Genomic DNA, 23,010 nt, shown 5'->3' with positions numbered 1-23,010 from the left:
CACTTTACGTGCCACTGTCATTACCTCCCATTCCTGTTCCACTCGCGTATGGTTCGCGGGAAGAACGACTGCCGGAAAGCCTCCGTGCGCGCTCGAATCCCTCTAATTTTACATTCGTGATCTCCTCGGGAGGTATAAGTAGGGGAAAGCCATATATTCGATACCTCATCCCAAACGGACCCTCTCGAAACCTGGACAGCAAGCTACACCGCGATGCATAGCGCCTCTCTTGCAGAGTCTGCCACTTGAGTTTGCTAAACATCTCCGTAACGCTATCACGCTTGCCAAATAACCCTGTGACGAAACGCACCGCTCTTCTTTGGATCTTCCCTATCTCCTCTGTCAACCCGACCTGGTACAGATCCCACAATGATGAGTAATACTCAAGTATAGGTCGAACGACTGTTTTGTAAGCCACCTCCTTTGTTGATGGACTACATTTTCTGAGGACTCTCACAATGAATCTCAACCTGGCACCCGCCTTACCAACAATTAATTTTATATGATCATTACACTTCAGATCGTTCCGTACGCATACTCCCAAATATTTTACAGAAGTAACTGCTGCCAGTGTTTGTTCCGCTAACATATAATCATACAATAAAGGATCCTTCTTTCTATGTATTCGCAATACATTACGTCTATGTTAAGGGTCAGTTGCCACTCCCTGCACCAAATGCCTATCCGCTGCAGGTCTTCCTGCTTTTCGCTGCAATTTTCTAATGCTGGAACTTCTCTGTATACTACAACATAATCCGCGAAAAGCCGCATTTCTATATATTCTGAAAAGCAATAGTCCCATAACACCCCCCGCGGCACGCCAGAGGTTATTGTAACGTCTGTAGACGTCCCTCCATTGAGAACAACATGCTGTGTTCTGTTTCCTAAAAACTCTTCAATCTTGCCACACAGCTGGTCTCATATTCCGTAGGCTCTTACTCTGTTCATCAGGCGACAGTGCGGAACTGTATCGAACGCCTTCCGGAAGTCAAGGAAAATGGCATCTACCTGGGAGCCTGTATCTAATATTTTCTGGGTCTCATGTTGTTTGCACAATCCATGTTGATTCCTACAGAGTAGATTCTGGGTTTCCAGAAATGACATGATACGCGAGAAAAAAACGTGTTCTAAAATTCTACAACAGATCGATGTCAGAGAACACTCGTGTTGAGAAAAAAACGGAACACATTGAATGACTAGAGTCAGAGGACATGTACATTAGTATGTTCTGCAGAAATGATTAGCAACTGAACCATGTCGGTCAACGTAAACTTCGATATCGCAGCGCAACACCACCACCTGGTAAAACCTGCCTGCGACTCTCGTTGTCGCTATAAACTGAAGATAATGTATCAGTGTGCCTTGAGCAGACGTGGGGAAGCCTCGCAAAATGGTTCAAATGGCTCTGAGCACTATGGGGCTACACATGTGAGGCTATCAGTCCCCTAGAACTTAGAACTACTTAAACCTAACTAACCTAAGGACATCACACACATCCATCCCCGAGGCAGGATTCGAACCTGCGACCGTAGCGGTCACGCGGTTCCAGACTGTAGCGCCTAGAATCGCTCGGCCACCCCGGCCGGCGAAGCCTCGCAGACATGTACACTAACCGCACCGTCAAACAGTGAGTTTGTAAGAGGGCGCACTATTGGCATGAGAGAATGTGGTTCATTCATCCGGGAAATTGCTGCTCGTGTGGGACGAAGTGTTTCGGCAGTGCAACGCGTGTGTGCAGAACAGTTCACGGAAGGCCGTAGAACGCGACTAGATGGGCCAGGTCACACCACCCAGACCATCCCCTGAGACGATAGACATCTCATCCGACTCACATTGTAGGGCTGATCAGCGTTCTCCTCGTCTCTGCTGTAACAGTGGAACACATTGTTCACTATCAGGGGTGACAGTCCGTCGTCGTTCAATACGGTATGGGTTCCGTGCGCCTCATCCATTTCTCCAACTACCTCTGACGAATGTGCAGAAGCATGCTAGACGGCAGTGGTGTACAAAACGATGTCACTGGGGTCGGAAATGGCATCATATAGCGTTTTCGGACGAATCCAGATGTAACACCGAAAATGCACCTGCTACCGACATGTAATTTTTTCAATTGTTTGTAAATATTTGTAATTTATATGCTTTCTTTTAATAAGTAAGGACATTGTTTCACGGTATGTGTACACTTGGGTAGAAGTCTGTTGACGTTTCATTGTATTTATCTGTGTTTCACTGTGAAATTTACAACCTCTGTTAAGAAGCCAAAGGAATTGTTATTTGCATCGATTAGCAACGATAATAGCAGTGCTTGTGCGCTCTAAAATCTTTGGGTAGGGAGTTGCTGCGCGGAGCGCGCGGAGAGAGGAGAGACGGGTTCCAGCGCTGGTAGTGTGCGGAAGTGTGGTGTTAACACTCTCGCAGTGGAGAGTAGGCCTACCATTTCGGCGGCATAATGTACGCGCGCCGGTCAGATGACTAGTAGCAGGAGGAAGGACAGTGGACGGGCGGAAGAGCCTGTATTAATTACGATTGCCCGTTCCTGTAACTAGCCGTGGCCCCACGAGATGCTACCGTCTTCAATAACAGCAGCAGTTCCAGATTCGTCGTCGGCTCCGAGTTTCGTCGCTCGCACCGCACTGAAGTAAGACTGTTCATTGGTAGAAAGTATTAACGGCTAACCCAGCAGCACAACTGAATGTGATTTGATTAATGAACTTTATTTAAATAATAACAAGTTAAATTCAGGGCGATTGTGTCCTCATTGTCCCCTGACATTGTTACCAAGCAGGGTCCTTCTTCCCTTTTTTCCTTATATGCTAACCGAAGTTACTATTACTGGAAAAAATCCAAACCTAAAGAAACCGCACAAATTAAGAGTGCGGATGTTTCATTTATTTTACATATAGCCTGGAGCACATGGCTGTTTGGTTTGGTACGTATTCTAGTATTTAATTCAGTTCAAGTCAGTAAAAGAGGCTCAGTTGTTCAGACAATAATATGAAATCCAATTTGAAAATTAAGTAATTGCAAAGTAAAAAGTCCTTGCCTTTTTTCTATATTTCTTTGATGACGTTATGTAGAGGTCTCTGAAAATCACTGTTCACGTAACAAAGTTCAATACTAACATACAGTTTAAGTGCATATTTTGAAATCATTACTTGATTGTTTTTTACAAAATTTATGACAAACTTAACGTAAAAGTGACTTCTCAGTTTTCTTTGTCATTACATACACACTTAAAACTAGTGTCAAAAAAGTGACAACCTTCAGTTGCCACGTCAGTGTTTAATAATAAACGTTTTTCTTTCCCATCACCTTGTACAGGATTTTGGATGTAAATCGCCCTAGTGGGCTGGCGACCGTAATTATTTCCTTTTCGTTCATTAGTGTAACTTTTGGATTCATGATCAGTGGTACCTTTTTTCTGTCCAGTGTTGTTCGTGAGTGAATGCACAAAATAACTTTCATTTTCCATATTATAGCCCTGGTCGGTTTAATTACTTTTATTTTTAGTGACTTTCCATCAGAAGGGTCGGTTGCGCACTTCCCCCCTACTTATCGGTATCACTTCTTCGGGAAAGGTAGCCTTATATACAATTAGAAAAAGATTCATTAGTCATACGAGCGATACACGGTCATATTTTATATCGCAAGCAGGATAGGCCGATTAGTAAGAGGGAGGTTACACAGGTTCACTTTGTTTGAAGATGTTGGCAGCATTTTAGTTCGCCTCAGACAGGGGGAGTGACATCGCAGTACATTCGCACAAGACATACAGCGCTAGCTCAAGGCCTTATGGTGTGGGGTGCTACTGGGCACGTGTCCAGGGCACTGAGGACAGTGTGACCTAAGTGTCTGACATCCTGTGACCCCTAGCCATATCCTTTCTGCACAATAGCCCAGATGCCATTTTTCAGCAAGACAACGCACGAACACCCGTTGTTGCAAGAGAATGTTGCTTCTTGGTGTCACAGGATGTCAGCCTTTTGCCTCGGCCACCAGATTACCACACTTGTCGCCAATCGAAAATATGTGAGTTATGGAGAGATGACACGTGCAGTGCTGTGACCCAATAACAACCATGCCTGATGAACCTTGGAACCGGGTGAATGCAGCATCGATGGCTATACCACAGGACGCCATTCTACATCTACATCCATACTCCGCAATGCACCTGATGGTATGTGGCGGAGGGTACTTTGAGTACCTCTGTCGGTTCTCCCTTCTATTCCAGTCTCGTATTGTTCGTGGAAAGAAAGATTGTCGGTATGCCTCTGTGTGGGCTCTAATCCTCATGGTCTCTTCGCGAGATATACGTAGGAGGGACCAATATACTGCTTGACTCCTCGGTGAAGGTATGTTCTCGAAGCTTCAACAAAAGCCCGTACCGAGCTACTGAGCGTCTCTCCTGCAGAGCCTTCCACTGGAGTTATCTATCATCTCCGTAACGCTTTCGCGATTACTAAATGATCCTGTAACGAAGTGCGCTGCTGTCCGTTGGATCTTATCTATCTCTTCTATTAACCCTATCTGGTACGGATCCCACACTGGTAAGCAGTATTCAAGCAATGGACGAACAAGTGTACTGTAACCTATTTCCTTTGTTTTCGGATTGCATTTCCTTAGGATTTTTCCAATTAATCTCAGTTTGGCATCTGCTTTACCGACGATCAACTTTGTATGATCATTCCATTTTAAATCACTCCTAATGCCTACTCCCAGATAATTTATGGAATTAACTGCTTCCAATTGCTGACCTGCTATATTCTAACTAAATGATAAAGGATCTTTCTTTTTATGTATTCGCAGCACGTTACTTTTGTCTACATTGAGATTCAATTGCCATTTCATGCACCATGCGTCAATTCGTTGCAGATCCTCCTGCATTTCAGTACAATTTTCCATTCTTACAAACTCTCGATATAACACAGCATCATCCGCAAAAAGCGTCAGTGAACTTCCGATGTTATCCACAAAGTCATTTATGTATATTGTGAATAGTAACGGTCCTATGACACTCCCCTGCGGCACACCTGAAATCACTCTTACTTCAGAAGACTTCTCTCCATTGACAATGACATGCTGCGATCTATCACACAATTGGTCTGATAGTCCATATGCTCTTACTTTGTTCATTAAACGACTGTGGAGAACTGTATCGAACGCCTTGCGGAAGTCAAGAAACACGGCACCTACCTGGGAACCAGTGTCTATGGCCCTCTGAGTCTCGTGGACGAAATGCGCGAGGTGGGTTTCACACGATCGTCCTTTTCGAAGCCCATGCTGATTCTTACAGAGTAGATTTCTAGTCTCCAGAAAAGTCATTACACTCGAACATAATACGTGTTCCAAAATTCTACACCTGATCGACATTAGAGATATAGGTCTGTAGTTCTGCACGTCTGTTCGACGTCCCTTCTTGAAAACGGGCATGACCTGTGCCCTTTTCCAATCCTTTGGAACGCTACGCTCTTCTAGAGACCTACGGTACAGCGCTGCAAGAAGGGGGGCAAGTTCCTTCGCGTAGTCTGTGTAAAATCGAACTGGTATCCCATCAGGTCCAGCGGCTTTTCCTCTTTTGAGCGATTTTTATTGTTTTTCTATCTACCATTTTGTCATCTGTGCGACAGTCTAGAGAAGGAACTACAGTGCAGTCTTCCTCTGTGAAACAGCTTTGGAAAAAGACATTCAGTATTTCGGCCTTTAGTCTGTCATCCTCTGTTTCAGTACCGTTTTGTTCACAGAGTGTCTGGACATTTTGTATTCGCGATTTATACTCGGCGACGCCATCGCGCGTGGAACAAGTTATCAGGGCCCATGGAGGACCTTGTACCTACTGTGCAACGGAACATATGCTGAACCGAGGTAACTGAAATGCTAATCATTTCTGCAGAACATACTGATGTACATGTCTTGTGAGTATGAACGTCCTCTCTCTAGTCGTTCAAGGTGTTCTGTTTTTTTTTTTTTTTGTCTAATCGTGATTGTACAGTGTCTGACAATTGATTTATTTATGGGACTTAACATCTGACGTCATCAGTCCCCTAGACTTAGAACTGCTTAAACCTAACTAACCTAAGGACATCACACACATCCATGCCCGAGGCAGGATTCGAACTTGCGACCGTAGCAGCAGCGTGGTTCCGGACTGAAGCGCCTAGAACCGCTCCACCACAGCGGCTGGCGATAACTGATTCCAAGAAGCTATCTTCTCAGTCATTTGGTATGGTGTACCTGGTATTCTAACAATAGCAATACCCGTCAGCTTACAACAAGCAGTTCTAGGGATGACGGAGCAGATGCAATCGCTGATGTCAGTTTCTTGTTAGCCCTGCTTAGGTTATTCCCGTGGGTAGGTATATGCGGTTTTGAATTCTTGCTTCTTCGAGGCATGCTGTCACGGGGTGATGTGTCCGTAACTGTTCAGTACGGTTTGGTTGCGTCAGTCATTGCGACAGACAGACACATAGGTTAACATCAATGAGGGTACTTGCTACCCACACTACGCCTTTCCCTACAGAAGCTATTAGAGCGTCTTGGAACCGCATTGTATGAATAATTCCTTTAGTAAAAAGGTGTATGCTTTGAAAGTGAGCGTGTCAGCTCGAAACTGGTAGCAAAATTATATATCAGTGCAACCGAAACGTACAAAGTACTAATAACAAATACTCAGTTTCCTCAGATGTTTTCTTGTTTTACACCTTATTTTAGTATCTTGTAAATACTGCAACAGCATCATGGCGTTTTCTCGCGAGACAAAAAATCAGAGATTTGGATGCCATCGTTATTTCAACGTAAATAAGAAACAACAACCGAGAAAAAGAGAATTCTTGGGGCAGCTTTCTTTTGTACTTCTACAAGACCACCTCCAGCAAAGAGTCATATCAAAGACTTTGACATAAAATTTAACTAAGAGAAATGGACAGCTGTGTGGTGTGAAAAGCTGTGAACTGCAATCAACTGCGAGCTGATAGTAAAGCAGTAGCAAATACAGAAAAACCAGAACTTCAAAAATGCAACTGCTTAAAAATTTTTATTACTGCATGCCAAGACTGTTTCGACAAAATATTCCACTGAATATGCGCACTACTTTAACGGGAGCTCATTTTATGTATCTGCATTACGTGTAAATGCTTTTGACAAAGATATAAAATCTTTCTTTTCAACAGATATACTAAAACGGATGATAATCATACCACTTCATTTACCAACACTTTTCTCCAGAATGTCCATTGAAATGACATAAGTCATTCGATAGCGACGCACATGGCGTAGTATCGCGTACTCCAGGTATAAAAGGATGTGCACTGCGGAGCTGTCGTTTGTACTCAGGCGATTCATGTGAAAAAGTTTCCGACTTGATTATGGCCACACGACATGAATTAAAAGACTTTGAATGGGGAATGTTTGTTGGAACTGCAAGCACAGGACGTTCTATTTCAGAAATCGTTAGGGAATTCAGTATTCCAAGATCCACAGTATCAAGAAAGTGCCGAGAATACCAAATTTCGGGCATTGCCTCCCACCACGGACGACCCAGTGGCCCACGGCCTTCACTTGCGACCGAGATTAGCGGCGTTTGCGTAGAGTCGTAAGTGCTAACAGACAAGGAACATTGACTGCCATAACCGCAGAAATCAATATGGGACTGCGATCTATTAGGACTGTGCGACGAAATATGGCTTTAATGGGCTATGGCAGCAGGCAGCAGACGACCGACGCGAATGTCTTCGCTAACAGGACAACCATTATTGTCACCCTGTATATTGTGAAATGGGTGTTCCAAACGCATGTAAGTAATTTAACGTACGTAGTCAAACATTGGAGATATAGAGCCGTAAATCAAGAGTAATTGCAATTACAGAGTGAACAGATAGATGGCAGGCAGAATTCAGAATGTTCCCTACGGAACAAGAAGATGAGATGGTAGCATACCTAAAGACTTTTCATTTAAAGTAGCGTTGAAGTTTTCCAGTACATATTCCATCACTCACAGTTGGTTCCATGCTTGAGCGGAGCCACGACTTTTTGATGAGAAGAGGACCGAATGCAACGTCGAGAAAACTGAACGCGAGGTAAGCAAAGCTCCTAACCATGAAATTAGTAGTCGTGTGAAACAAGTAGTGCGCTGTTTCATATCACTGCGCAAACCAGGATGGTGGAACCAGCAGGTGTGCTGCACCTTCTTTTGTCAGTACACACAGCTCTCCATATGCAAAGGTTCACGAGGAACAACACGTACTATCAGCGTATCACACACAGTAATGTATCACGTCAGGAACACTAGTTAGTAATGGTTAGGGACCAGTACAAAACGATAAACATATTCAGGACAACTACTACTAGTCGGCTTACGAGGAATACTGATGTTACCCTGAATCGCTTGGTCGCAACTCCACTGCAATGCAGCCTTCCCTCTAACAACGCCGGTTGCACGGGTCAGCCTACACGCCAGGCGCGGCGAGCCCGCTAGCAATTAGAGCGACCTACAGAGGTCGCCAACAAACCGGAAACTACAGTACAAGGGACGATCAGGAAGTTTCACTTAGAGGGCGTTGCTACAGCGTATATGCAACGTAGCACAACTCCAATGATACACTCCTGGAAATGGAAATAAGAACACCGTGAATTCATTGTCCCAGGAAGGGGAAACTTTATTGACACATTCCTGGGGTCAGATACATCACATGATCACACTGACAGAACCACAGGCACATAGACACAGGCAACAGAGCATGCACAATGTCGACACTGGTACAGTGTATATCCACCTTTCGCAGCAATGCAGGCTGCTATTCTCCCATGGAGACGATCGTAGAGATGCTGGCTGTAGTCCTGTGGAACGGCTTGCCATGCCATTTCCACCTGGCGCCTCAGTTGGACCAGCGTTCGTGCTGGACGTGCAGACCGCGTGAGACGACGCTTCATCCAGTCCCAAACATGCTCAATGGGGAACAGATCCGGAGATCTTGCTGGCCAGGGTAGTTGACTTACACCTTCTAGAGCACGTTGGGTGGCACGGGATACATGCGGACGTGCATTGTCGTGTTGGAACAGCAAGTTCCCTTGCCGGTCTAGGAATGGTAGAACGATGGGTTCGATGACGGTTTGGATGTACCGTGCACTATTCAGTGTCCCCTCGACGATCACCAGTGGTGTAAGGCCAGTGTAGGAGATCGCTCCCCACACCATGATGCCGGGTGTTGGCCCTGTGTGCCTCGGTCGTATGCAGTCCTGATTGTGGCGCTCACCTGCACGGCGCCAAACACGCATGCGACCATCATTGGCACCAAGGCAGGAGCGACTCTCATCGCTGAAGACGACACGTCTCCATTCGTCGCTCCATTCACGCCTGTCGCGACACCACTGGAGGCGGGCTGCACGATGTTGGGGCGTGAGCGGAAGACGGCCTAACGGTGTGCGGGACCGTAGCCCATCTTCATGGAGACGGTTGCGAATGGTCCTCGCCGGTACCCCAGGAGCAACAGTGTCCCTAATTTGCTGGGAAGTGGCGGTGCGGTCCCCTACGGCACTGCGTAGGATCCTACGGTCTTGGCGTGCATCCGTGCGTCGCTGCGGTCCGGTCCCAGGTCGACGGGGACGTGCACCTTCCGCCGACCACTGGCGACAACATCGATGTACTGTGGAGACCTCACGCCCCACGTGTTGAGCAATTCGGCGGTACGTCCACCCGGCCTCCCGCATGCCCACTATACGCCCTCGCTCAAAGTCCGTCAACTGCACATACGGTTCACGTCCACGCTGTCGCGGCATGCTACCAGTGTTAAAGACTGCGATGGAGCTCCGTATGCCACGGCAAACTGGCTGACAGTGACGGCGGCGGTGCACAAATGCTGCGCAGCTAGCGCCATTCGACGGCCCACACCGCGGTTCCTGGTGTGTCCGCTGTGCTGTGCGTGTGATCATTGCTTGTACAGCCCTCTCGCAGTGTCCGGAGCAAGTATGGTGGGTCTGACACACCGGTGTCAATGTGTTCTTTTTTCCATTTCCAGGAGTGTAGTTTAGGCCCCGACATGTAGGTTTGTTTCAGAATCATTGAAAATATTCTCAGCTTCTTGGGACTGTGAAGCCTGTGTCCACGAATCAGCATGATTTTAAGCGACATTGTATGTCCTATGCCGCCAAAGCTAAATTATCGAATTTTGTGACCCATTATCTTGGAAACATTTTAAGACATCAGCTTACAATTTTCCATAATTATTGAATGTACCTTTCTAGATACACTGAACTAAAATTGTATTGTGGGGCATGTTATCTATCTTTTCAAACAATCAATTACTTGATAGAATTTTGTAAATAAATGAACATAAAAACAAATCAACATAGGACATTTTAATTATTCTAGTTCCATATGTGTTGAATCTCGCACTTCGCATGCTGTGAAAATTTCATGTCTCTACCATCAGTACTTTTTTAGAAAACGCGTCATTTATTGCAAAAAGATGTAGTTCAGAGACACTGAGGTTTAAAACGTTTTTTATTACACATTCTTCTACAGACTTACATTTCTGCGGCTTTCATGCACTATAATTGCCCTGGCCCATAGTATGTGTCTTCTCCAGTGTCACAACAGCCTAGTGCTTGCCTCCTCCTTTTCTTTTTTGCTTCTTTTGGCATTTGCTGGGCAGCTAACTCTCGTTCAAGTACACGAAGCTCCTCCAGTTCACGCAGTCCTTTAGCTGTGTTCTGTCCAAATCTAACCCTAACTTCTCCAGAACCATAAGTCTTTCATAGTTACCACCATTAAAAATTATTACAGCATCAGACGCGGCCCGCGTTAGAGTCATAAGGCCAACAAAGACATTTTTAGGAACACGGCACCACACAGCATTATTGAAGGACTCATTCACATTCTGCGTCTTCCCATGAAAATACTTCTTTAGTAGCTCAAGATTTGCCAGATCTCTGTAAATAGGTTTGATTTCTTCCATTACTGCCAAAGGAAGAGAATGTTTACGATTGTCGCCCATTTCTAAAGTTACTTTCCTTTTCGATGCACTAGAGGGCATGATCACTTCAGAAACACTATCGTGGTTTCTTCCACTGCTAGCAGACGTGTTTTTAAGCACTTCAGAAGAAAATACATGACTCACATATCTGTTACCCGCAAATTTGCTTTTCTTGATGTTACTTCTACGCTTAGCCATTTTATTTACGTATAAAAAGCAATAGAAGTTAGCTTACTACAAAATAGCCGATAATCACACTACTTTCAACGAAAACTAGTATCAGAAACAAAGGACGGATTTGTTTATTCGTAATGGCAACTTCTGAGACGTAGCAGTAGGCACAAAACAAAGCAATTCACAGCCTTCTAGACTGTGTAGTTCCCAAGATATGAGTGCTCAACTGTGGCTGTATATGCGTAGCTACAAAATTTGACAGTCACACGCCATCACTCAAAATATTGTTTGAAGATCTCACAACTGTCTGATTTTAATGTATTATATATCAAAATGATCAGGAAAATCCAAAGTACATTATGGAGTAGAAAACAGAAATTGTCAAATTTCAACGAATTTCACGTGCAATATCCCATCAAAAAGCTTCGCTCGTACGAAACTCAGATTACCCTTTTTTCACATGGTATACTGTGCAATAGGCAGATTCCATATTTCAAGATTTTCGGAAAGCATTTGACACGATACCCCACTGCAAGCTGTTAATGAAGATACAAACATGAGGAATAAGTTCACAAATATATGAGAGGCTCGAAGGCTTCTTATGTAATAGAATCCAGTATGTTGCCGTCAACGGCGGCTGTTCATCAGAGAAAACGGCGTCGTCAAAAGTGCCCAGTGAAGTGTGACGGGACCGCTGTAGTTCTCTATACACAGAAATGATTTGTCGGATAGGGTGGGCTGCAATCTGCAGTTGTTCGCTGATGGTACTGTAGTTCACGATAAGATGTCGAAGTTAAGTGACTAGGAAGATACGAGACGAGTTAGAGAAAATTTGTGGTTGGTGTGATGAATGTCAGCGAGCCCTAAATGTGGAAAAATGCAAGTCAGTGCGGATGTATAGGAAGAACAAACTTGTAATGTTCGAATAATGTATTAATAGCGTCCTGATTGACAAAATCAAGTCGTTTAAACATCTGGGCATGACGTTACAAAGCGGTATAAGGTGGAACGAGCATATAAGAACTGTGGTAGTTAAGGCGAGTGGTCGACTTCGGTTTACTGGGGGATTTTAATAAAGGGTGGTTCACCTGTAAAGGAGACCGCATATAGGACGCTGGTGCGACCTATTCTTGAGTATTGGTTGGTATTTGGGATGTTTACTAGGTCGGATTCAAGGAAGAGATGGAAGCAGTGCAGTCGTGGGTGGATAGATCTGTTACCAGTAGATTTGAACAGCACATAAGTGTTTGGAGATGCTTTGGCAACTCAAATAAGGATACCTGCAGGGAAGGTGACGTCATTTTCGAGTAAAACATCTGAGAAAATTTAGAGAACTGGAATTTGAAGCTGCCTGCCGAATGATTCTACTGCCGCCAGCATACATTGTGCGTAAGGACCACAAAGATAAGATGAAGGGCTCTTATGAAGGCATACAGATAGTCGCTTATCCCTCGCTTTGTTTGTGAGTGGAACAGGAAAGCAAATGACTAGTAGAGGTACAGAGAAACCTCCGCCACGCACCGTACGGTGGCTTGTGGAGTACAGATGTAGATGTAGATGTAGGCAAGGGATCAGTGTGGTATCTGTGTTTTTCAGAATTGGATATGGTAAATGCAGAAACGTTAACCATGGCGACGTTGCTGTCCAATGCACCCAAACAGGACACATCCATTGGAGAATAAACTATGTGCGTGAGGCAGTATACCTGTCGAAAACCACCGTTGTGAAATGGTGTGAGAAGTGGTGGTGCTGCGTCGTAATAGCGTACGTCCCCGTATTGCGAACGTCGTAACGCAAAAGTCACGACAACTGAAGGAGACACTCGAACACACTCCCTATAGACCTCTCCACATGCGGTTATCACAGTCCTTGAAGACCCGCTCACTCCTATCGGACGAGAGTGTGCAGCAGGCAATTACGGACTTCTTCACGCAACGGGACACGGTGTTTCACCAAACGAGTGTCTTCAACCTGGGGCGTCGGTGGCATTATTGCCCCCGGCTCACGGCGACGATACCTGATTGGAACACCAATTCTGGACTGTACGGGCTTCGAAAGGGAGATTTTTTATTGCCTGTAATATGTTGTACATGAGCAGTCATGCGGAACAAGTAGTGCGCAGTTAATATCACTGCTCAAATCAGGGTATGAGACTCGCTCCGCGGCTCAGATAACAGTGACATTCATGCCGCAGCTCACCTCCTGAGGAGCATCTATCTGTTCGCCGAAGGAATCGTTACAGTCATTGGCGTTAAATCCAGTGTTGAGTCAGCAGCCCAGCGATAATGCAAGATATCGCCAAGGACCCGTCTCTACGCCGGAGAAAAAAAAAAGGTTCAAATGCCTCTGAGCACTATGGGACTTAACAGCGGAGGTCATCAGTCCCCTAGAACTTAGAACTACTTAAACCTAACTAACCTAAGCACATCACACACATCCATGCCCGCGGCAGGATTCGAAGCTGTGATGGTAGCGGTCGCACGTTTCCAGACTGTAGCGCCTAGAACCGCTCGGCCACCCCAGCCGGCTATACAGTAAGTGGTCGGAAATGTTTCAACAACACAGATGTTTGTAGTTATTCCAGTAGTGGCAATATTTATGTGTAAAGGGGCCTGACACCGTGTGCTGGGAGCAGCACCTCTGTTCACACAGACATATAAGCGGCATCTCGTAGGCTGCCGTCAATGTGTGGAAGAGCTGCTTGTATTATACCAGATCGTAATTTGTACTGCCGCTGTACAAATACCTCTTGTACTAACCGAATTTAGTGAAGATTAGTGTGGGCTACGTGGATTTTTGAGCCCTATTTTAGGTATCGCCTGTGTTGAAGCAAATCGTATGAAAACAGCGTCGATTTTGTTGTTGTTTCTATCTAAGATCTATAAGGTCAGTGCCCATATGATGTTATATGAATGGGCGAATATACATGAAACAAAACAACCTTAGTTTGCAGACATTAATGCATATGTATTCGTTAAGGCCCGTCTGTAGCCGACTGACAAAGAGAAAATGGCGAAGCTGCATATAATGCACTTCTATACGTATATGATATTGTACCGGTACAATTTGAGAAACTTGCTTGTATAGCGACGTTAAAATATGTGTTTAGCATTGTTAGTACAATTGATGTGATGAATTTTTCTTATGTCTTCCTTATTCTAAGTTAAGTTATAAATTAAATAATTATTTTCTATTGTAGTATGGCAATAAAAAGGTATTTTGGAAAATACAGATAGCTGTAACCGCATATCTAAATGGGTATCACGTATTAAATGGATATGCACGCATATAAAACTGCAAAAACATACAAGTAGCAGGCATGCTGAAAATGAAAAGGAAAATACAAACTGGGAAATAAAAATTTTTGGTCACAGTAAAGTGTTTTCCAATGAAGTCGGAAATGAATTGCAAGAATGTTCTCTTAAGTTTGAGAAAATGTTGTCCGGTTTAAGCACGTCGGACGTAAGAAAACTTGATTTAGGCATTGCGGTAAGAAATGGCTTGCCCCACCATTTTAGGGCAGAAGAAGCCATGGCAGACAGAACGTGGGCTGAAGGTGTCCATCCGAGAAATAACGTCGAATACGAAGGTTTTGATGAAAGCTCTAAATAAAATCCTTCAACCTCAACAAAAAAGCCTGTGAGATGAGAAGGAGTCAATGCTCCAAGAAAAAAAGCTAACCGAAGCAAAGGAGAAGAAATCTAGAACTAAGCTCCAGCTGTGAAAAGCAAGTGTTTTGGGGACACTGCGTGGAATCCACCACAATAAGTCATTCGTTAAACAGAGGAATGGTGTAGAGACGTGTGCGAGGAGGATCGAATGGAAGAAATGATCAGATACATGAAATGGAAAATGTGGGGCTGGGGAAAGAAGTGAAAAATGTTATAATGCCTGTGAAATCTGTTAGTCAAGGAAGGCAGGATTCGGTTACGATTGTGGACGGGGCCGTAACCAGTTACTATTGGTTCCCTTTTGCAATTACACACATTTATTTTAAAACGGTAATTCCAGATTCAGCAATAAATAAAGATATCATATGTTATTAATGAAGGAATAAGCAGCTGAGTAATTAATAGTGCTTTCAGTGCGTTACAATTTACCAAATGAGCATAAAATACAGACACACAGCAAATAATGTTTTAAAAACAAGCCAATGTGATCCCAATTAGAATATTAAGACAAGTATCCACAGTCATGGCTGAAGGCCTTTAACGCAAAGAACGGTAATTATAAAAAATTTAACAAACATACTGTAAAACAGCAATGCAATAGCAAAAGTTAATTTAAAAAGGCAGGCAACTGATCACCAAACGGATGAGACAAATGATGGTCAACTTGGTAGCACAACCATTTAAACCTGCTGTAACGCCAAGAATGGCAATTATATAAAAAATTGAGAAACATACAATAAAACAACAAATACAACAATGAAAGACACGAGCCAGTCACAGACGGTGCACCAGGAATCATCCTCTGAGTAGGACCGGCAAAAAACATTTTAGAGAGCGATGAGAAAGGCAGCCAAGAGTTGCATTCACTTCACTGAGACTAGTGGCAGTCTAATGAATGACTAATGATAATCTTGCTGAGGCTACCTGACGTGCAATAAAACAAATGCAAGAATGGAACAACACGCCAAAGCCGGAACCGGCAGATTGCACTACACCCCCGCAATACCTTAGAGCGCCTGGAACGAGAAAGGAATCACTACCACCAGAATTTCCGAAGCTCGTGGTCTTGCGGTAGCGTCCTCGCTTCCCGCGCACGGGGTCCCGGGTTCGATTCCTGACGGGGTCAGGGATTTTCTCTGCCTCGAGATGACTGGGTGTTGTGTGTCTTTCGTCATCATTTCATCCTCATTCACTCGCAAGTCGCCGTAATGACGTTAAAGAACTTGTGGAGCGGCGGCCGAACCGCCCCGCGAGGGGTCTCCCGGACTCCAATGCCATGCGCTCATTATTATTACCACCAGAGTAGGAGAATCGGCAACTAACCTACAGTCAAGAAAGCTGTCAAAACTACACACCTCAACGGACAGCAGCGGCAAGGCGAGGAAACGTACACTGCCGTTACATACACTAAACCCCAGGGCAGGTAACTCGGGCGTCAGCGGCCACGAGGCAGGGAAAATAACGCTGGTTGAACTTAACAAATAATAAACTGAACACAATAAATAGTAATTAGAAGTCCAGCAAAGCTAATGAGATCCGCCTTCCCCAAGCACTCCACTCGCTGCTCTTCACCTCAGCAACACTATGATCAGCAACACAAACCCAAGTCACTGCAGAATCGCAAGATCTCACAATGGTGGAGGTTTCTATACTTGAATCCCAATGCACTGAACTTAAAACTTGCAGGATCCGGTTTACGACGAGGTCATGCGCCCTCGTGACCAAAGGCCTTCGAACTGGCAGTCCATGCGCGCCGCCGGCGGCCCCGGCGTGTTCACGCACTGCGCGGACCTGGCTCCTCGAGAGTCCCCAACCGAACTGCACACTCACACGACCCGGAAGAACAACGACGTCGCCCCAAAGATAGGGCCACAGTTACTACATATCAATAACCTCCAATGCTGCCCCTAGCGAACAGGCAACGCTTGCGAAACTAAGTGGCGCCAGTCAACACGAGAAGAAGAAAAACAACCGCAACCATGTCAGCTAAATGATATGGTCTGGCCTCCAACAGAGGACGGAAACCTACAAACGGCACCGACGCGAGCCGCAGCACGGCTTACAGAGCGCGTCTGTTCTGAGGACATTTCCCACATCTCAAGCAGTAATTGCCAATCAGAAAATAACACCTTTGTCCCGTGAATGTAAAGTTAAACAGACGCCGCTGTATTACCTCCGCCATAAGAAAAATGTGGCCTTCCCAATCAAGTGTACTGAAACACCTCTTCAGAGCCTAAAAATTTTATGTCACGACATTTCAGTCATCTCTGTTTTCTACTTAGCACCTTTCACATTGTTTTATAGGAGGGGAACACAGAAACAGAAAAAAGAAAAGGCAAAAGTGTTGGGCTAGAAGACGAACAGGAGCCCAAAGTGTGTGATCGTCGTTCTAGGGACTCCTCGTGTCTTTTAGAAAGCTTTAGAAATCGTTGTCTCCTACAGAAATTCTTCTCCTAACAACGGCTCAAAAAACTTATGCAGTTAGCTGAAAAAGTCTCTCCAGGAAGCCAATACACAACAATGCACGGCTGTCTGCAGCACCTGTGTTCCCCCTCCTCGAGTCTGGCGCCAGAGATCGATACAAACCAGCAGGAAACACATCAAATGTATTCATAGTTGCAAATACGGACAACCATCATGAAACGACGACAGTGAAATTTTGTGCCGGTGTGGGGCTCGACCCCGGAGTTCCTGCTAATCCTGAGTCGTCGCCTAACAAAGAGGCTATCCGAGCACACTTCACGGCTAGCCCGAAACTTTGATATGTCGTCAACCATGTGTCTACACATAGAAGTGAAGCATGCTCGGAAGGCCTAATGTTAAGGCGACCATTCACGATAAATACATCTGGGTTTGAGTCCCAACACATCATAAATTTTCATTGCTGTTAATCCATTATACAGCTGATGGTTGTCCGTACTGGTAACTCCGAATGCATTTCATATATTTCATTACGGCTGTAGTCGGCGCAGTGTCTCTTCCTTCGCATATGCATGAACACCTGAAGGAACACTGCATCGTTCTTATGAACTACGCAGGCGCTGCAGTATCGTAGAAACCAGCAGCGGTTGGCGTGGTACTTCTGTTGCACTGCCCTTGCAGCTTTGTGGCTGGCACAGCAAGCAGAAGTCGGATTGCCCATACCCATTACATCCACTGTAACATGTACAACTGTCTAGCTGGAAGGAAAGGAAGGAAAAAGGCTACGCAATCACTGCTGTTGTATTGTAATTGAAAATAGCGTTTTTACAGTCTCCCGGATTTCGATTACATTCAAAAAGCAGTTGATTTGCGTATCAAATTGACTCTAATTTGCATGTAACGCTGGAATGGAAGGGGCAAGGCATTCTGCACTGACGCTTTTCGGTATCTGTAGCAAGACGAGCTTCCAAATGTTCGTAATTACGTGGCTAGTGTGCCACACCACACAGCAGGCAGTCGAGATGGAGAGGCAACAGATGTGGGCTGATAGGAGGAGGCGGAAGCTACGGCGACGCTCGAGTCGCACCGCCTGAAGCGGAGGAGCAACAGACGCTCCGAGACGCGAGGGGGTTCCCGCCTCGTGGTGTATCGACTCATCGAAGTAGCGCCCGTGGCAATCTCCGGAGGCGGTAATTTGTCGGTCGATGCGCGCGCCGCACGCCGCGTAACCGTGTTTACGTCTCCGGAAACAGCGGCGGCGCGCGCCCGCCCCTCGCGGCTTATCTACTGTGCGGTGCCGTGCACTGCTCTGCTGTGCGCGCCGACAGTCAACAAGCCGACACGAGGCTGGGCAGGCGCGCGATAAATCTACAGCGGGCCGAGAAAAGAAATTTCCCTAGCGCCACCCTCTTGAGGATCGGCGTCGCTGTCTCCAGAGCGGGGATGATAGGTTAGAGATGCGAGTTCATAGTAAATTTGGCAGTGCTTTAACTGACAAGATGCCATGGCGACATATGAAATCAGTGGTCCCTCAAGGATTAGTGTTAGGGCCATCATTATTATCGCTATACGTAAATGAGATACGTGCTGCAAAATTTTACACTGATTCTGAGAAACGTGGCTGTAGCAGTGGCACATGGTCGGGCCACATTAATGTGAAAACATCCTCCGTTCGATGTCACCATGCAATAACTACTCACAGACGTCAGGTGGCGGAACTACACTACTGGACATTCAAATTGCTACACCACGAAGATGACGTGCTACAGACGAGAAATTTAACCGACAGGAAGAAGGTGCTGTGGTACGCAAATGATTAGCTTCTGAGAGCATTCACACAAGGTTGGCGCCGGTGTCGACACCCACAACGTGCTGACGTGAGGAAAGATTCCAACCAATTTCTCATACACAAACAGCAGTTGACACGCGTTGCCTGGTGAAACGTTGTTCTGATGTCTCGTGTAAGGACGAGAAATGCGTACCATCACGTTTCCGACTTTGATAAAGGTCGGATTGTAGCCCATCGCGATTGCGGTTTATCGTATCGCGTCACTGCTGGTCGCGTTGGTCTAGATCCAATGACTGTTAGCAGAATATGGAATCGGTGGGTTCAGGAGGGTAATACGGAACGCCGTGCTGGAACCCAACGGCCTCGTATCACTAGCAGTCGAGATGACAGCCATCTTATCCGCATGGCTGTAACGGATCGTGCAGCCACGTCCCGATCCCCAAGTCGACAGATGGGGACGTTTGCAAGACAACAACTATCTGCACGAACAGTTTGACGACGTTTGCAGCGGCATGGACAATCAGCTCGGAGACCATGGCTGCGGTTACCCTCGACGCTGCATCACAGACAGGAGCGCTTGCGATGGTGTACTCAACGACGAACCTGGGTGCACGAACGGCAAAACATCATTTTTTCGGATGAATCCAGGTTCTGTTTACAGCATCTTGATGGTCGCATCCGTGTTTGGCGACATCGCGGTGAACGCACATTGGAAGCGTGTATTCGTCAACGCCATACTGGCGTATCACCCAGCGTGATGGTATAGGGTGCCGTTGGTTACACGTCTCGGTCACCTCTTGTTCGCATTGACGGCACTTTGAACAGTGGACGTTACATTTCAGATGTATTACGACCTGTGGCTCTAGCCTTCATTCGATCCCTGCGAAACCCTACATTTCAGCAGGATAATGCACAACCGCAGGTTGCAGGTCTAGTACTGGCTTTTCTGGATACCGAAATTGTTCGACAGCTGCCCTGGCCAGCACATTCTCTAGATCTCTCACCAACCGAAAGCGTGTGGTCAATGGTGGCCGAGCAACTGGCTCGTCACAATGCGCCAGGCACTACTCTTGATGAACTATGGTATCTTGTTGAAGCTGCATAGGCAGCTGTACCTGTGCACGCCATCCAAGCTCTGTTTGACTCAATGCCCAGGCGTATCAAGGCCGTTATTGCGGCCAGAGGTGGTTGTTCTGGGTACTGATTTCTCAGGATCTATGCACCCAAATTGCGTGAATAATCACATGCCATTTCTAGTATAATATTTTTGTGCAATGAATACCCGTTTATCATCTGCATTTCTTGTTGGAGTAGCAATTTTAATGGCCAGTAGTGTAGCATTGGAGGGTATGTGAAGCGTGTCCGGGGATGCGGTAAACAGCCCAGTCGTTGTCGTAATGCAGAAAGGGAACCATTTAGCTAACGTACGAAAGGGTGTGGTCCCTGCCTACGGGCCAGGAGTGGAAGCATTTCCGAAACGGGGCTAAGTTTATAAACTGTACGCGTCCTGCTGTGTTTAAGGCATATACTGCACAGGAAAATGGCAAGGCAAGGCAACTGTGTTGTACCAAGGGCCATAGTTGGCAGGAGTGAACGGCTGCTACGGAGATAGTTTTGGTGAATAGACGCACAGCTGTTAAGCAGCTGACTACACAGATGAACCAAGGGGCTGCCCAACGACTGTTCGGCGAACGGGCCTCCGTAGCATTCCTGGTTCATACACCAAAACTGACTGCTGTTCATCGCCGGTGAAGGCTGGAATTTGCACGCCAGTAACGCAACTGGATGTCCACTGAGCGGAGACAGGTGGCCCTTTTCATGTTTTATGCTCCATAGGACAAAGAGCCGTTGGCGTAGACGGCGTGAAACAGTTGACAACGAACACCTTGCAAGAATCGTCGGAAGGGTCCAGGCCTGAGGATGGAGTAGTATGGTCTGGAGAATGGTTTTGTGTCATTCCCTGGTTGGTCTTGACATTCTGGAAGGCACAGTGGAACAACACAAGTATGCATCTACCTTGGTGACCATGTCTACCCCTAAATGAAGTTTGTTTCTTCTCAGTACCACGGCATGTACCAGCAGGGCAATGCAATCTGTCGCGCAGCTCGCAGTGTACGTGCGTAGTTTGAGAAGCATCGGGATGAGTTTACCCTTGTCCCTTGCCAACCAAACTTCCCAGATTAAAACCCAATCGAGAATCTGTGGGATCGCTTCGATATGGCTGTTCGTGCCGTGGATCCTCCGAGAAACCTAGCGCAGCTGGCCGCGAAACTGCAGTCGGCATGGCTCCACCTGCCAGTCGGTACGTTCCAGAACATCATTGACTATCTTATAACACGTCCTGCAGCGGTACGCGCTGGGAAGGGTGGTTACTGAAGTATCTGACAGGTCGTCACGTCAGTGTGACTGGACAGTGGATAAGAAGTACAAAAGACGATGCATGGCCCTTCCTCGATTTCCTACACCGCCACAAACGAAATGGGTGCCTTGGCCGTGGCTTCAATAAAGAAATCTACTCATACCAGCCACCAGCCTCGTCATCTGGCTCAGAAGGGCTCTGCGTCACAAACACAGGTTCATTGTACAAGACGCCCATAACGTGTACCTGCGCATGGTCTTCATGAACCACGGCTACAAAGTTCACCAAACATATGACCTCAAGCAATAATCACAGTGAGATCACTGGCGAAGAACAGGCAAAGAAAATCGCTTCCTTGCCGCTCTGTGCCTCCGTGTCGGGCAAGATAAGGTGGCTGCTGAAAAGACACAAGGTCAAGTCGATCTTCAGGCGTCCGTCAATTACTCAGATCAGTTGAAGACGCAGCAGGTCTCAGAACACGTGGAATCTACAAGTTACCTTGTGAGTGCGGCCACTCTTATGTCGGACATACAGTACGTAGTATAGAATAACACGGGAAGAAGCATGAGTGGTTTTATAGTCTACGCTAGCACGACACATGCTCTAGAAAACGGTCACTGGATCAAATTTGACGAAACCTCTGTCGTGGCTCCCTCCAACGACATCTGTTGTGACTGTGTAATTAAAGAAGCTGCTCAAATAAAAACCACCGACAACAACGACAACACGATGTCCTGCAGCTCAGTGCAGCTTTGGACCCATCGATCGAGGGCTGAAGCAGGTGCATCGAACGCCGCGCCAACGTATGCCAATATTTGGCGATGCCGCAAGCACCAGTGACGTCATGGGCGTCAGCTAGCGTATGTAAGGGCGTACGTAGAGCCCATCGCCAGTCATTCCAGTTGACAATGACCTGGGAGTGCTTGGTCGAAAGCTAGTGGCATTTTAAGCTCTTGTCGCGGTTGAAAACCTGAGAAAATTTCATTCAACTAATAATTGGTTTAATAAATACGTTTCTATATTTTAGGGCACAACACACATTCACTAAATGTTACCGATCTTCAGATGGGTAACGAAAACTTATAGCTTAGTAGTGCTTTCTTGGAAACAAGATTGTATCCCTTGTGTTGTTGCGTCGTTTCGAATTACGGTATTTACAAAATGGTAAGTTATACTGCTTACTGCTTCTGGATATTTGCTTTGCTCACAATGTTCGTTGCAGTCAAAACTCGTGCAATTACAGTGTGGATAGCCCTACTGCAGCCGAATAAAATTCAAGAACATAGTGGAGGAAAATTATGTTGGATTTAGAAGGCAGAACTAAAAGCACACTGCATCGAGAGAAACATCGGTTGTTTGTGTTTGGGATACTGATTTTTACAGATAACCATACAGCGTATACTAAATCTCTACATATTAAGGCATATATACATTTTTCTTAATTTGAGAGAGTGGATGTATGGAAATAATTACTTGAAACTCTAACTTCATGTGAAGCGATTATGAATTTAGGAGAGGTGCATCAGTGAAGCTGGTCAGATTGTGGTCTCAATAAAATTTAGTTTCATCGTTCTGCGATTCAGTTGACTGCTTAAAGTTTTGTTGATAAATTTCCTAATGATTTGGTAA

The 23,010-nt window shown here is 45.8% G+C and overlaps 1 protein-coding gene across 1 annotated transcript in view; it reads right to left on the bottom strand.

Moving 5' to 3' along the window:
- LOC124552324 overlaps nucleotides 1–21,618 on the bottom strand; it is a 143,072-nt gene extending 121,454 nt beyond the window's left edge. The window contains exon 1 of the mRNA XM_047126596.1: nucleotides 21,545–21,618. Coding sequence (XP_046982552.1) covers nucleotides 21,545–21,618 — 74 coding nt within the window. The remainder of the gene's footprint in view (nucleotides 1–21,544) is intronic.
- Between the last annotated feature and the right edge of the window lie 1,392 nt (nucleotides 21,619–23,010).

Source organism: Schistocerca americana, chromosome 10 (genome assembly GCF_021461395.2).
Source record: "Schistocerca americana isolate TAMUIC-IGC-003095 chromosome 10, iqSchAmer2.1, whole genome shotgun sequence".
Taxonomy (NCBI): Eukaryota; Metazoa; Arthropoda; class Insecta; order Orthoptera; family Acrididae; genus Schistocerca; species Schistocerca americana.
This window is presented reverse-complemented; position numbering and strand designations above follow the sequence as displayed.